A 16,477-nucleotide genomic window follows, 5' to 3' on the forward strand; every position below is an offset into this window, starting at 1 on the left:
TTTTTAGATAAAACTATACTAAATATATTCACGTCACCAAATAATTTATTAAAACATACTGTTTTGCAATGAAGGTCTACAGTAGCTTCGCAGCACTCTGTAGGGTAGCACCATGGTGTAGCTGGAGGACAGCTAGTTTACGTCCTCCTCTAGGTACATTGACTTCAATACAAAACCTAGGAGGCTCGTTGTTCTCACCCTCTTCCATAGACTTACACAGTAATTATGACAACTTCCGAGGGACATCCTCCAACCTATCAGAGCTCTTGTCCACCGAATTAAAGGATCAGAGAATGAATCTAGTACTGAAACATAAGCTACAGCTAGCTAGCACTGCAGTGCATAAAATGTGGTGAGTAGTTGACTCAAAGAGAGAGAAAGACAATAGTTGAAATTTATTTTTACAAATTAATTTCTTAAAAAATGAAGGAGAAGCAAGAAAGCGAGAGAGAGCTAGATTTCATTTTTTTTTAGTTTTACTTTCACTTACTTAGCTAGCGAATGCAGCTAGCTAGTTTAGCCTACTCAAACACCCGGCTCAGAGAGGAATGCTATGTTACCTAGTGCCTTAGACCACTGCACCACTCAGGTTAGAGGTATTCCAGGCCATCATTGTAAATAAGAATTTGTTTTTAACTGACTTGCCTAGTTAAATTAAAATAACAGTCTTTAGCCTTACCACTCAAACGAGCCCAGTAGCTGCCCTGAAGGTCAATGCGCGGTAAATGTAGGAAAACTAGTGGATTGGCTCTCCCATTGCAAATTTGCATAGCATTCTACTGCAAGTGAACAACAACCTCTGAAGCATATGGTTGTACACATGGCAAGAAGATAGCTGCTACATGATTTTAGATTAAAATATAGAGGGAAATGTTTGCAAACTATGTCTTACAATGAGACAAATATTTGAATATTTTTTAAATAAACTTTTGTAATTAGTTTGCTAGCCAATACACGACGGTGTTGGCAAAATCGGACTGAACAGTGACAGTGTCCGACATTGGCACGCAGCTTTCGTTTCCACAATATAGCCTTGCTAGCTGAATATGTGCGGTGAAGTTAGACATAAGAAGTGTTGGTTATTTTGAATTTGAAATAAAATAATCCGAAATGGCGCTATGACATCACGTGATCAAATGCCAATACAGTCCTCCCTCAACAACCGGCTCCATAGCTCAGTGGTAGAGCACTGGTCTTGTAAACCAGGGGTCGCGAGTTCGAACCTCGCTGGGGCCTAATAGGAAATTATAGCTTTTAGGTAAGGGTCAAGAAAGGTTTTCTAGTCATCCACCCTTATCGCGAATTTGTTGTTCACTGCATATTATGTTTCACAGTTGCCACATTTTGTCTGCCATTTGCAACAGTTTCCAAAATTACAGTTTGGGGAACAGTCCCCCTACATAGCTCAAAGCTGACAACCTGTGGTATGCAGCAGAATAGCACATGCGCGAACGCCAACCTCTGTTTCTACCATAACAACCACACTTGATATCAGTTGTACTGTAAAACGCTAAATTACACAATAAACACAGTTCAATCATAATTTCACCCTCCACAGAGTTTTTCCTAACCACCGTGCTTCTACATCTGCATTGCTTGCTGTTTGGGGTTTTAGGCTGGGTTTCTGTACAGCACTTTGTGACAGCAGGTGATGTAAAATGGGCTTTATAAATAAATTTGATTGAATTTGATTGACTTACAACACTAATATTAACAATGCTGTATTGCATTGAACCTTTATTTACCTAGGCAAGTCGGTTACGAACAAATCCTTACATTATATACACATAGCAAAAGTTTTGGTTATTGTACAGAATTAATTATGCTAAAGAAAAGTCTAAAATAGCCCAAGTGTCCCATTTTTCAAATTCTTCAGTCGATGACACCCTGCTCATATGAATCAGCCTGTCTTTGTGAGAAGGAGCCCTCATCTGTTTTGACCAGGTTCATTGATATGCCAAGCATTAAATCACATATCTAGTGCCAAGCCAATGGTGTGTGTGTGTGTACACATACAGTGCCTTCGGAAAGTCTTCAGACCCTTGACTTTTTCCACATTTTGTTACATTTTAGAATGAGGTTGTAACGTATTAAAACTTTTTCTACACACAATACCAGTTAATGACAAAGCAAAAACAGTTTTTTTTTTGTTGCAAATATAAAAAATGAAATATCACATTTACAAAAATATTCAGACCCTTTTCTCAGTAGTTTGTTCCATTTATCCTGAAACAACTCCTGCAATGTCTTGGCTGTGTGCTTATGGTCATTGTCCTGTTGGAAGGGGGAAAACTTCACCCCAGTCTGAGGTCCTGAGCAGGATTTCATCAAGGATCTCGCTGGACTTTGCTCCGTTCATCTTTGCCTCGATGCTGACTAGTCTCCCAGTCCCTGCCGCTGAAAAACATCCCCACAGCATGATGCTGCCACCACCATGCTTCATTGTAGGGATGGTGCCAGGTTTCCTCCAGAAGTGACGCTTGGTATTCAAGCCAAATAGTTCAATCTTGGTTTCATTAGACCAGAGAATCTTGTTTCTCATGGTCTGAGAGTCTTTAGGTGCCTTTTGGCAAACTCCAAGCGGGCTGTCATATGCCTTTTACTGAGGAGTGGCTTCCGTCTGGCCACTCTACCATAGAGGCCTGATTGGTGGAGTGCTGCAGAGATGGTTGTCCATCTCCACAGAGGAACTCTGTCAGAGTGACCATCGGGTTCTTGGTCTTCCCTGCTTGGCCGGGCGGCCAGCCTTAGGAAGAGTCTTGGTGGTTTCAAACTTCTTCCATTTAAAAATGATGGAGGACACGGTGTTCTTTGGGACCTTCAATGCTGCGCCTCGACACAATCCTGTCTCGGAACTCTACAGACATCTCCATTGACTTCATGGCTTGATTTTTGCTCTGACATGCACGGTCAACTGTGGGACCTTATATAGACAGGTGTGTGCCTTTCCAAATCATGTCCAATCAATAAAATGTATCACAGGTGGACTCCAATCAAATTGTTGAAACATCAAGGATGATCAATAGAAACAGGATGCATCTGAGCTCAATTGAGTCTCATAGCAAAGGATCTGAATACTTACTTATGTAAAGGTATTTTTGTTTTTTATTTTGAATACATTTACAAAAATGTCTAACAACCTGTTTACACTTTGTCATTATGGGGTATTGTGTCTAGATTGCTGAGGATTGTTATTTATTTAATCCATTTTAGAATAAGGCTGTAACATAACAAAATGAGGAAAAAGTCAAGGGGTCTGAAAACTTTCCAAAGGCACTGTACATAGTGAACAGCAAGGAAACAGATTGTTACATTCACTTTATTGCTTTTGGCTCTGACTCTACGGCTCTCACAGTCACAGACTGTAGTCATGATAGATGTGAAGTTTAAATAAATGTTTTCATGTGCACTGTACAAGTGTATCTGTCAATTTATGGATATTTTTCCAACTCTGCTTTAGTCTAGTTGTGTGTTTCAGTTGTGTCCACAAAGTCTTGGCAATAAAGTACGCTCTTCACCAGTATTTTCCCTCTCTTGTCCTTATTCTCATCTCATAAACACCCATCAACAATGGACTTCTGTGTGTGTTTGATAGTTAAGAGAGAGTAAAGTGTAATTCAGAGTCCACAGACGAGATAGCCCCATTGTGATTTTTTTGTTGTTGTACTTTTACCCCTCTTTCTCGCCAACTTCGTGATATCCAATTGGTAGTTAGTCTTGTCCCATCGCTGCAATTCCCCTAAGCTCCGACGTCAGCTTGCAGATGCCTGGCCCACCACAAGGAGTCGTTAGAGCGCGATGGGACAAGGAAATCCCGGCCAACCAAACCCTCCCCTAACCCAGATGATGCTGGACCAATTGTGTGCCTCATGGGTCTCCCGGTCACGGCCGGCTGTGACACAGCCTGGGATCAAACACGGGTCTGTAGTGACGCCTCAAGCAATGCGATGCAGTGCCTTAGACCGCTGCGCCAATCGGGAGGTCTCATTGTGACATAGCTACTCGGCTCCATCGTCCGCAGGGTACGCAGTCCAAATATGAACAAGATAGATTTATTTACAAAGATACCATTAGTTAGAATCAAAATTAACAAAGATTTTAAAAAAGCACATTAAGGGGAATGTTGTAAAGTAACAACACCCATTCTCTCTGAATGAGACATTTGTCAAACATTTTCAGAACACATAATCCTCGTCATGTATAACTGACAAATGTGCATTGAAGGGTTCTGAACGGTTTGACTTGGGTTGCGTCCCGATTCTCCACCCTTCTCCCAAAGTGTTTACTTGCACACTACAATTTAAAATAATGGATTTGAAAGCAGTGGATTCGTGTAAACATTGGCTGTAGGGAGTTTCCACCCTTGTTGAATCCATGACAGGCAAGTGCACACTTCAGGAAAAAGGTGGAGAATTGGGACTCACATTGCTCTCAGGTAGTGATGTCATTGATGGAAGTGCTGCTGTTTTGACTTCTCCACTGTAGAATCTGTTTGGAGAGTCTTTCCACCTCTGTCACCTGGGCTAGGAGCTGAGCTATGCCATTGTTCTGAGAAAGAGGGAGTACAACGCATAAAATTAACATGAACAATCACAGTACAGTATTAACAATAATATGTGCCATTCTGGCTCAGACAATGTTTACCTACTACCATTAGCTAGTATAAATTCAAAAACCTGAAAAGTGTGTTATTATTTTGGGGTAAGGGGTAGGCTTGTAAAATAAGAGGATAAAAAGGGGTCAAGAGGAAGATACCGTACAAAACGTAGCTACATGCATTCTACTGAACACAACCCATGGCAGAGTTTAGGACTTGCAATACATTTGGCCTGGGGATAGGGTTTTTACTGAAAGAACTCACCAGATTGCTCATGGAATCATCAATGGTGGGAATAGAACGAACAGTGCTTATCTTTGCCTCCAAGTTCTCAATGAAGTCCACCACCATCCTCATGACCTCCACCACATATCTATAAAACAGGACCATCATTCCTCTGTTAACTGGGAGAATACAATTCAAAAAGGTACACTCAGCAATATAACATCATCATACACATCAGGGCATCTTCCTGTGTACATAATTCAAGAATATTGTAAACACAGTGTTGTCAGTGCATGCAAAAATAAAAGGTAGCTCACCTGTGAAGATCTGCCTCTACGGGCAGGTTAGTCTGACACAGTGGTTTCATCAGTCTTCGGCGCAGGCTTGCCTGTTCTCTCAGCACATCTTGCAGATGGGAGGTGAATTGCTGCAATGATGTAAACCTTTGACCTATAAGAAACAAAGTAAATTATTAAATTATGACCAGACAATTACATCAAAGTCTGGCTGTGTCCCTCCAAACAGTGTACGCATTAAACATGTTTGTATCTGACAATGTTGCTACATACTACCTACCTTTTGAATCTCAAGACACCACAAAGCAAAAGTACCACATCCCCACTTACTCAAATAAAATTTGTGAGTGACATCTGCGCTTTCTTTTTCCAACTTCAACAACTCCATTTCTAGATTGATCTAAAACAAATAGAACTAAGTTAGGTAAATGCATATCTCTGCATCAAACAGGACAGGTGTCTGGCACCAAACCAGGATTGTAGTCACTAGGCACCAAATGGAAGAAAACAGACTGGAACAGGGAGGGACTACCTGAACATGTCCAATAAACGTGTTTTCTTGCTAAATGTTTTGCTATTATGTGCACTAATCAATACAAGAATACCTGTTTGTAACGTTACCTTGTCAAGCTCCCGTTCCATAGTGATGAGCTGTTCAGCTTCCAGGAGATGTGGGGAAAAGACATGGGGTTCTCTAGGGACAGAATCAACATCCTCCTGTAAGGAAAGAGACTACGCTTAGTGTGGTGGGCTAGGATATCGGTAGAAAAGCAACTACAGTACATTCGGAAAGTATTCAGACCCCTTCACCTTTTACACATTTTGTTGCATTACAGCCAGATTCTAAAATGGATTACATTGTTTTTTCCCCCTCATCAATCTACACGCAATACCCCATAACGACAAAGCATACCGTTTTTTTTATTTTTTACAAATATCATATTTACATGAGTATTCAGACCCTTTACTCAGTACTTTGTTGAAGCACCTTTGGCAGCGATTACAGCCTCGAGTCTTCTTGGGTATGACGCTACAAGCTTGGCACACCTGTATTTGGGGAGTTTCTACCATTCTTCTCTGCAGATCCTCTCAAGCTCTGTCAGGTTGGATGGGGAATGTCACTAGCTATTTTCAGGTCTCTCCAGAGATGTTTGATCGAGTTCAAGTCGGGCTCTGGCTGGGCCACTCAAGGACATTCAGAGACTTGTCCCGATGCCACTCCTGCATTGTCTTGGCTGTGTGCTTTGGGTCATTGTCCTGTTGGAAAGTGAAGTGAGCCCCCAGTCTGAGGTCCTGAGTGCTCTGGAGCAGGTTTTCATTAAGGAGTGCTCTGTACATAGCTTCGTTCATCTTGATCCTGACTAGTCTCTCAGTCCCTGCCGCTGAAAAACATCCCCACAGCATGATGCTGCCACCTCCATGCTTCACCGTAGGGATGGCATTGGCCAGGTGATGAGCGGTGCCTGGTTTCCTCCAGATGTGACGCTTGGCATTCAGGCCAAAGAGTTCAATCTTGGTTTCATTAGACCAGAGAATCTTGTTCCTCAAATAAAACTTTGTCACATGCACCAAATACAAAAAGTATAGACATTACTGTGAAAATGGTCTGAGAGTCCTTTAGGTGCCTTTTGGCAAACACCAAGTGGGCTGTCATGGGCCTTTTACTGGAGTGGGTTACATCTGGCAATTCTACGATAAAGGCTTGATTGGTGGAGTGCTGCAGAGATGGTTGTCTCTGCACAAATATACCACGGCTAAGGGCTGTTCTTAGGCAAGACGCATTGCGGAGTGCCTGGACACAACCCTTAACCGTGGTATATTGGCCATATACCACAACTCCCCGAGGTGCCTCATCACTATTATAAACTGGTTACCAACGTAATTAGAACAGTAAAAATATATGTTGTGTCATAAACGTGGTATATGGTCTGATATACCACTGCTGTCAGCCAATCAGCATTCAGGGCTCGAACCACCCAGTTTATAATCTCTGTTATACCACGGTGTAAGTGTGTTTTGCACCAGGTGAAAGTTGATTGCATTCATTTTGGAACCGGGCTGCCTTCCAGGCATGAGCCAAGTGACCGGTTCAAAGACCACGGCGAAGTCAGCTCAAAACAAAAGTGACATAGGAACACGTGGAGTAATGAGTAGGATTCTGTGGGCGGCGCATGCATACTTTTGCTCCAGCCCTGTTGAAACTCAAACTGAATCAGTTAATCAAGGTCCTGGTGAGCTACTGTACTAGCTAGTAGAAGGATGTTTTCAATTATAAACCCCAGTAGTTTTTTTAATTTTTTATTTAATTGTTTAAAATTTTATTTCACCTTTATTTAACCAGGTAGGCTAGTTGAGAACAAGTTCTCATTTGCAACTGTGACCTGGCCAAGATAAAGCATAGCAGTGTGAACAGACAACAACACAGAGTTACACATGGAGTAAACAATAAACAAGTCAATAACATGGTAGAAAAAAGAGAATCTATATACAATGTGTGCAAAAGGCATGAGGAGGTAGGCAATAAATCGAATAATTAGAATTTAGCAGATTAACACTGGAGTGATAAATCATCAGATGATCATGTGCAAGTAGAGATACTGGTGTGCAAAAGAGCAGAAAAGTAAATAAATAAAAGCAGTATGGGGGTGAGGTAGGTAAATTGGGTGGGCTATATRCCGATGGACTATGTACAGCTGCAGCGATCGGTTAGCTGCTCAGATAGCAGATGTTTAAAGTTGTTGAGGGAGATAAAAGTCTCCAACTTCAGAGATTTTTGCAATTCGTTCCAGTCGTAGGCAGCAGAGAACTGGAAGGAAAGGCGGCCAAATGAGGTTTTRGCTTTAGRGATGATCAGTGAGATACACCTGCTGGAGCGCGTGCTGCGGGTGGGTGTAGCCATCGTGACCAGTGAACTGAGATAAGGCGGCACTTTACCTAGCATAGTCTTGTAGATGACCTGGAGCCAGTGGGTCTGACGACGAACATGTAGCGAGGGCCAGCCGACTAGGGCATACAGGTCGCAGTGGTGGGTCGTATAAGGTGCTTTAGTAACAAAACGGATGGCACTGTGATAAACTGCATCCAGTTTGCTGAGTAGAGTATTGGAAGCTATTTTGTAGATGACATCGCCGAAGTCGAGGATCGGTAGGATAGTCAGTTTTACTAGGGTAAGTTTGGCGGCGTGAGTGAAGGAGGCTTTGTTGCGAAATAGAAAGCCGACTCTAGATTTGATTTTGGATTGGAGATGTTGATATGAGTCTGGAAGGAGAGTTTGCAGTCTAGCCAGACACCTAGGTACTTATAGATGTCCACATATTCTAGGTCGGAACCGTCCAGGGTGGTGATGCTAGTCGGGCGTGCGGGTGCAGGCAGCGAACGGTTGAAAAGCATGCATTTGGTTTTACTAGCGTTTAAGAGCAGTTGGAGGCCACGGAAGGAGTGTTGTATGGCATTGAAGCTCGTTTGGAGGTTAGATAGCACAGTGTCCAAGGATGGGCCAGAAGTATACAGAATGGTGTCGTCTGCGTAGAGGTGGATCAGGGAATCGCCCGCAGCAAGAGCAACATCATTGATATATACAGAGAAAAGAGTCGGCCCGAGAATTGAACCCTGTGGTACCCCCATAGAGTTTGGGTATGGGTAGTATGTGATGGGAAGTTCAGATCTTTTTACTGACTCTGATCTTTGACTCGTTCAGTCAAAATAACATATCTTTCGACTAATTTTGTTCTTTCGAGTCAGTTATTCATTTATGTCAGTTAAGCACGCATGACCCTCTGCCCATGAACGATGAACTTAAAACTCGAGAGGCATGATTCTACAAGCCTCTCGTTTACGTCTTTCAACAAAGGTGGCTTATTGAAGCTGTCATTTGTGACTGAGACTTGTAAACGTGTTTAAATAATGCACGTGTTGATTGTTAGGCATACAAAAAAGATTGTCTTGATAATTTTGAAACGAGGTCTAGTTGGGGTGGGTATAATTTGTGGAACGTTCCAACAGGAATCTGTTCCAAAAACGTAAAGTACAAGGATGCCAACAAACAACGCATACAAAGTAGCATGATCAATTCACCTAGCTTACTAGCTGCCGAATAGGCATCAACTCTCCACGTAGTTATTTCTTAATGTTTGTCCATTGGCTACCAGAGTGAGGACAGACATTTTTCGGAATAAATACTTTGAAATAGCACACTTCCTACTCGGTATCTTATTCCGCCGCAATACAACTTTGTATGGGTTATTTGTTGGCAACCTTGCTATTTACGAAGTTTTTGTAACAGTTTCCTGTTGGAACGTTCCACAAATTATACCCACCTGTCTAGCTGTGTCCACAACCAGACTAGATTGTGAACGACTCTTTGCGGAATGTATTTGTTGACTGCAGTGAGGGTGATAAGCAGCGCAATGTCTTTCGCGAACTGCAGGCCCCCAACGATTAGTTCTCGAATTTGAGGCTGTGTCCATAACATTCAATAATAAATTAATTGTATTCCCTCTTGCACCATGCCCGATGAATTAGTTAAAAACACTCCTGCTCGGCATGCACTCACCTGGGAAAGAACACCCGAGGCGACGCACCTGGTCAAAAGACTTGCAACTGGTGTCACTGAATAAGGAGCAATGTCCCACGGATTCATTCGTAAGAGTGGTGGGGTCAACCTTGGAAAATATGTAGCTGTAAAAAAGCAAAGATTCGTACTCAATATAACAAGCAAATCTTAGTTAGCTAGTTAACGTTATACTATCTAGTGCTGTACGTAGCTAGTTAGTGTCCATTAACGTTACACACTCGGATTCGCAGAGGCTAGCAATGTTATGCTAGCTAACGTTACTGTTAGCTAACTAAGAAAACAACGTTTGTCTACGTTAAGATAGAAAACCTAATTTTACCACATTCCCACAACTACTAGTTTATTATATAGCTACCCATATACACCAACATCTTTTACAGTGTAAGTAATTTTTTCTTACCAATTTTCGACAAATAATTTTTTCAAATTTAGCCCGCCGATGTTGTTGTTCCTTTGGTGAAGAAATTACTTCCGGACTTCCCGCTCTAACGTTACTGTAGTGATGTGCAGTTCACGAACGATTCGTTATTTTTGAACGACTCCTTTTACTGACTCGGGTCATGATTCATTTTTCTGAGTGACTCGTTCATTTTAGTCGTTCGTTTGACCCGAGTTTGCTAGATGATACGTTTCTCCGGCAGTGGCTACAGAGATGGTCTCCGACTCTGTCATATACGCGCAGGAAAATAGATCATGAGCATAGAAAAGAAAAATACATGTTTTGAAGTAATTGATCAGGCATGGTGCAAGAGGGAATGTAATATTGAATGTTATGGACACAGCCTCGAACTCGAGAACTAATCGTTGTGGGCCTGCAGTTCGCGAAAGCCATTGCGCTGCTTATCACCCTCACCCACCCTCAAGCAATGCTTTCCGCCAAGAGTTGTTCACAATCTAGTCTGGTTGCGGCCTCAACTAGACAATCTTATCTGTATGCCTAGCAATCAAAAATATGCATTATTTAAACACGTTTGCAAGTCTGTCACAAATGACAGCTCCAATAAGCCCCCTATGTTGAAAGACGTAAACGAGAGGCTTGTAGAATCATGCCTCTCGAGTTTTAAATTCATCGTTCGCGGACAGGGTGTCATGCGTGCTCTGGGCATAACTGACTCAAATGAACGAAATTAGTCGAAAGATTCATTCTTTTGACTGAACGAGTCGAAAAGATCCGAACTTCCCATCACATTGCTGCCAATACACAGAACCGGCAAATGTGGGTCCGTTCGCGTAAAAGAGCCGGCTCATTTGGCTCCCAAAAGGCTATTTGTTCAAAATGCTTAACAATTAGTGTTGAGCTATTAACCAATATTTCGCTTTTTAGGTTATTAAACAACTCATTTACCGACTTCGGTTCAATTACTTGAATTCCATTTAGTTTGTGATATGTGATCCTGACGTGCCGTTTCTCTAAAGAGAAATCAAGTCGAGAACTATGTGGGACGCTGGGCTGAAGGGAGTTGTAGTTTCCATTAAGCAAATATTCAACCTAGTTCAGCGCAGAAATTTGGTAATTAAGCACTATGACGATAATCCATTGCGCCATTTTTCCGGCTGAATAGATTTAGACTATGCGAAGCGAGAGGTTTCACTCTCGCCAAAATATATCCAAAATAAACCCAATGCGTTTTTATGGGTTTATTTTGGACCTGAGCTTGTCGCCTGCCTTCCGCTTTTGGGACACCGACTCCCATTGTTAGACATGATCGTCTCGTCATTGTTCACAGATCTCTGGACGGATACACATTTACGACTGCTAAATTATGTAAAATAGACACATGAGAGGTGAATTTAGCCTACACAACACAACGACGAGAGGGACAGACAGTTCGTGAAAGTATACCTTATCTACTTTGAAGAACTAGCTCTGCAGTACAATAGACAGGCTAGCTAAATAGGATGACTAAAGACAGTATTTATATGTTTTATTTAACCATTTAACTAGGCAAGTCATTTAAGAACAAATTCTTATTTACAATGACGGACTACCAAAAGGCCTCCTGCGGGGATGGGGGCTGGGATTAAAATATATATGACAAAACGCACATCAAGACAAGAGACAACACGACATAAATAGAGACCTAAGACAACAACATAGCAAGGCAGCAACACATAACACAACATGGTAGCAGCACAAAACATGGTACAAACATTATTGGGCACAGACAACAGCAAGAAGGTAGAGACAACAATACATCACGCAAAGCAGCCACAACTGTCAGTAAGAGTGTCCATGATTGAGTCTTTGAATGAAAAGACTGTCCGGTTTGAGTGTTTGTTGCAGCTCAATCCAGTCGCTCGTTCCAGTCACGAGCTGCAGCGAACTGAAAAGACAAGCGACCCAGGGATGTGTGTGCTTTGGGGACCCTGGCAGAACGGGTGTTGTATGTGGAGGATGAGGGCTGCAGTGGATATCTCAGATAGGGGGCAAATCTGATGGCCGAATGGTAAAGAACATCTAGCCGCTCGAGAGCACCCTTACCTGCCAATCTATAAATGACATCTACGTAATTTAGCATGGGTATGATGGTCATTTGAGTCAGGGTTAGTTTGGCAGCTGGGGTGAAAGAGTAGCGATTACGGTAGAGGAAACCAAGTCTAGATTTAACTTTACCCTGCGCTTTGATATGTGCTGAGAGAAGGACAGTGTACCGTCTAGCCATACTCCCAAGTACTTTTATGAAGTGACTACCTCAAGCTCTAAACCTTCAGAGGTAGTATTCACACCTGTAGGGAGAGGGGCATTCTTCTTACCAAACCACATGACCTTTCTTTTGGAGGTGTTCAGAACAAGGTTAATGGCAGAGATAGCTTGTTGGACACTAAGAAAGCTTTGTTGTAGAGCGTTTAACACAAAATCCGGGGAGGGGCCAGCTGAGTATAAGACTGTATCATCTGCATATAAATGGATGAGAGAGCTTCCTACTGCCTGAGCTATGTTGTTGATGTAAATTGAGAAGAGTGTGGGGCCTAAGATTGAGCCTTGGGGTACTCCCTTGGTGACAGGCAGTGGCTGAGACAGCAGATGTTTTGACTTTATCAGGGATGCAAACTAGTCACCTTTCGGCGAAATTCACCGTTTTGAATCCAAAATAAGTTACCTACATGATTCGTGTAGATCCGATGAGAAACATTTTTCAATACTGGCTGTATCCAAGGTTCAGCTAATTGTTCACATAACAGTTTGCAGCACGCGACTGAGGAGAGAAGAGACAACCAACTTGCTAGTTACAGCATCAGCACTTGCTCTGGAAAGACAGCAGAGAGTGGAAAGGCAGTTTGCCAGTTACAGCAGCGCATCCCCTGAACAATAACAAAGAGGTAGGTGAGAAGCCTGACGACGGGGGTGAGAAGGTGATGAAGCGTACTTCATGAGCTGTAACCAAAAAACAACTGGCATTTGGAAAGTTTGAGGTGAGGGAGAAAGTGTGGTGGAACAAGAATTGTTGGCATTGTTAAGTATCTTGCTAGCTGGATTGAATTATCCGTTAGCTAGCCAGAGAACTGTTGAGCAACATTAGCCAACTTAGCTGATCAAATAATTGAGTTTATGGTGTGAAAATTAGCTGGCTAATAAAGTTAGACAGCTAGTTAACATTACAACATCAGATGAGCTAACGTTAATAACCTAACCAATTTGCTATAGTATTAACTGCTATACGACTCCTTGCCATTCCTCAAGTTGTAAAGTTTAGTTGCTTACTGGACCCTGGCAATCTATGTGAAATGTTAACTAGCTAATGAACTAACTACTATCAATGAACTAATATTTTCCCTCTACAGTATGTGGTTAATTTTAAGAATGAGAGAATTAGGTGAAAATGAGGCGTTGCTTGTTAAACAAGTGGATTCAGGGATGAAATGTAACGTTAGCTGAAACTGGGTCTAGCTTAAACTGGATGCCACTACAAGCATTTCACTACACTCGCAATAACATCTTCTAACCATGTGTTTTTGACCAATACAATTTTTATTTGAGGTGAAAGGAACACCACACACTTTTCCTCTTTCTCACTTTTTCAATACAGTGGATAAAATGGGGTATGCCAGGTTCCCTTGGAGAGTTCATCAATGAGCTTGACGCCCTGATAAGTTCCTTTCCTGAGGATGGCTCACCTCTCACAGTTCTGGGTGACTTTAACCTCCCCACGTCTACCTTTGACTCATTCCTCTCTGCCTCCTTCTTTCCACTCCTCTCCTCTTAGACACCCTCTCACCTCTACCAAGCAGGCAATACGCTTGACTCATTTTACTAGATGCTGTTTACTCAAATCTCATTGCAAACTCTCAAGTCTCCGACCAAATTTCCATTTTATCTTCCCCTCGTCTCATCCAACACTTCCACCTGCCTACTCGGATGGTATCGCGCTCCCAACCTTCGCTCTCTCTCCCCGCTACTCTCTCACTTCCATCCTAATTCTTCCTCTGCTCAAACCTTCTCATACTATTCCTGATTCTGCTCCAACCTCCCTCTCCCTTTCTGAATCCTTTGACTCTCTATGTCCATATCTCCAGGCACCGGCTCGGCTCCCCCTCGGCCGTGGCTCGACGACTCATTGCGATGTCCAGAACGGGCTCGGGCGACCGAGCGGAAATGGAGGAAAACTCCCTCCTGCGGACTTGGCATCCTTTCACTCCTCCTCTCTACATTCTCCTTTCTGTCTCTGCTGCTAAGCCAATTTCTACCACTCTAAATTCCAAGCATCTGCCTCTACCTTAGGAAGCTCCTTTTTGCCACTCTCTCTCTGAATCCTCCCCCTCTCCTCCTCTCTGCTGAGATCTTGCAACCATTTGAAAGAAGGTCCGACATCATCGATCCTCGTTTGCTAAGTCACAGACACGACGTGGTCTGCTCACACTGCCTACCTGTGCTTTGACCTCTTTTCCCTCTCCGAATGAAACCGCGTCTTGTACGGCGGCGCCGCAACAACTCCCGCTTGACCTCCCTCTCTCTCAGACCATTTCGGAGACTCTCCCCTTACCTCACCTCGCTCATCAACTCATCCTTGACCGTGGCTACGTCTCCGCTTCAAGAGAGCGAAGTGTGCCTTCTGAAAAACTACACTCGATCCTCCGATGAACACTAAGACCATACCTTCTTTCTTTCTCTCCAAACTCTTGAACGGCGCGTCCTTGGCCAGCTCTGCTATTCTCAAATGACCTTCTGATCAAATCAGTCAGGTTAAGACTAGTCATTCAACTGAGACTGTCTTCTCTGTGTCACGGAGCGCTCCGCACTGGCAAAGCTAACTCTCTCTCCTCTGCTCTCATCTTCTTAGACTTGATCGTGCCTTTGATACTGGAACCATCAATCCTCTCCAACCTCTACTTGGGCATCTCCGGCGCGGCCCAGACGCTTGGATTGCGTCCTACCGACAGGTCGCCCTAACAGTGGTGGCGAGAATCTGTCTCCCAACCAGTGCTCTCACCACTGGTCCCCAGGCTCTGTTCTTAGGCCTCTCCTTATTCGCTATACAACATCATTGGCTCTGGTCATATCCTCACATGTGTCCTCCTATTCTGCTATGCAGACGACACACAATTATTCTCCTTTCCCCCTCTGATAAGCAGGTGAATCGCATCTCTGCATGTCTGCAGACATATCAGTGTGGATGACGGATCACCACCTCAAGCTGAACTCGGCAAGACGGAGCAGCTCTTCCCCCGGGGAAGGACTGCCGTTCCAGATCTCGCCATCACGGTGACAACTCCTTTGTGTCTCCTCCAGAGTTGCTAAGAACCTTGGCGTATCTGGACAACACCTGTCTTCTCAACTAACATCAAGCGGAACCCGTCCCTGTAGGTTCAGCTCTACAACATTCGCAGAGTACGACCTGCCTCACGCAGGAAGCGGGCTGCAGGACTAACCAGCCTTGTCACTCCGTCTGGTTACTGAATCGCTGGTTGGCTGGGCTCCGCCTGTGCCATTAAACCCCTACACTCATCCCAGAACGCCGCAGCCGTCGTGTTCAACTTTCCCAGTTCTCCTACGTCATCCGCTCCTCCGCTCTCTCTACTGGCCTCCATTGAGCTCGATACGCTAAGACATGGTCTTGCCTACGGAGCTGTGAGGGAACGGACACCTCCGTACTTCAGGCTCTGATCAGCCTACACCAAAAGGCACGGCTTAATCCCACTCTGGCCTGCTCGCTCACTACTGAGGAAGTACAGTTCCGGCTCAGCCCAGTCAAAACTGTCGCTGCTCTGGCACCCCAATGGTGGAAGACAACTCCAACGACGCCAAGTCAGCGGAGTAATCAACAGCCTTGCGGAGACACCTGAAACCCCACCTCTTTAAGGAATACCTAGGATAGGATAAAGTAATCCTTCTAACCCCCCCCCCCCTTAAAAGAGTTAGATGCACTATTGTAAAGTGGCAGAGGCAGAAAGTAGAAAGTAAACAATGTAATAAGACATTGCTTTTGTTGTGTTGAACTTGACATAGAGTAACATTTGTGTGTGAGTGAGGGAGATTATTACATTGTTTACTCAGTGAACATAATTTTTTTTGGTGCACTTGATCAATGTCTACTATAGTGGCCAGTATAATAGAGCAAAAATAGAATGCCTGTCATTCTATTTCTACTTTAAGATGTTTTTTTCCCAAGTGCAATATTTAGATGTGTGTGGTCACAAGCGTTCTATTATATTTTCATTTAACCAAGTCAGTTAAGAACAAATTCTTATTTACAATGACAGCCTACCGGGGAACAGTGGGTGGATTTAGGCTGGATCCTTTCTTGAAATGCAGGTTTTTAACTAATTTAACAACAAAGAATATGATCT

The 16,477-nt window shown here is 43.3% G+C and overlaps 1 protein-coding gene and 1 non-coding gene across 2 annotated transcripts; one reads left to right on the forward strand and one right to left on the reverse strand.

Annotated features, from left to right (window-relative positions):
• The first annotated feature begins 1,164 nt into the window (after positions 1-1,164).
• On the forward strand, positions 1,165-1,236 carry trnat-ugu (transfer RNA threonine (anticodon UGU)). The gene has a single exon. It is a non-coding gene; the product is annotated as a tRNA-Thr (tRNA).
• A 2,800-nt stretch (positions 1,237-4,036) lies between these two features.
• Positions 4,037-10,181, reverse strand: haus2 (HAUS augmin like complex subunit 2). Its single transcript, XM_023994075.2, has 7 exons — positions 10,092-10,181; positions 9,671-9,795; positions 5,740-5,835; positions 5,449-5,518; positions 5,140-5,272; positions 4,862-4,970; positions 4,037-4,548 (listed from the first exon to the last, which is right to left on the reverse strand). The coding sequence occupies exons 2-7, from the start codon at positions 9,755-9,757 to the stop codon at positions 4,432-4,434; spliced, it is 612 nt and encodes a 203-aa protein (XP_023849843.1). The 5' UTR covers positions 9,758-9,795; positions 10,092-10,181; the 3' UTR covers positions 4,037-4,431.
• Between the last annotated feature and the right edge of the window lie 6,296 nt (positions 10,182-16,477).

Source organism: Salvelinus sp. IW2-2015, linkage group LG9 (genome assembly GCF_002910315.2).
Source record: "Salvelinus sp. IW2-2015 linkage group LG9, ASM291031v2, whole genome shotgun sequence".
NCBI classification, from domain to species: domain Eukaryota; kingdom Metazoa; phylum Chordata; class Actinopteri; order Salmoniformes; family Salmonidae; genus Salvelinus; species Salvelinus sp. IW2-2015.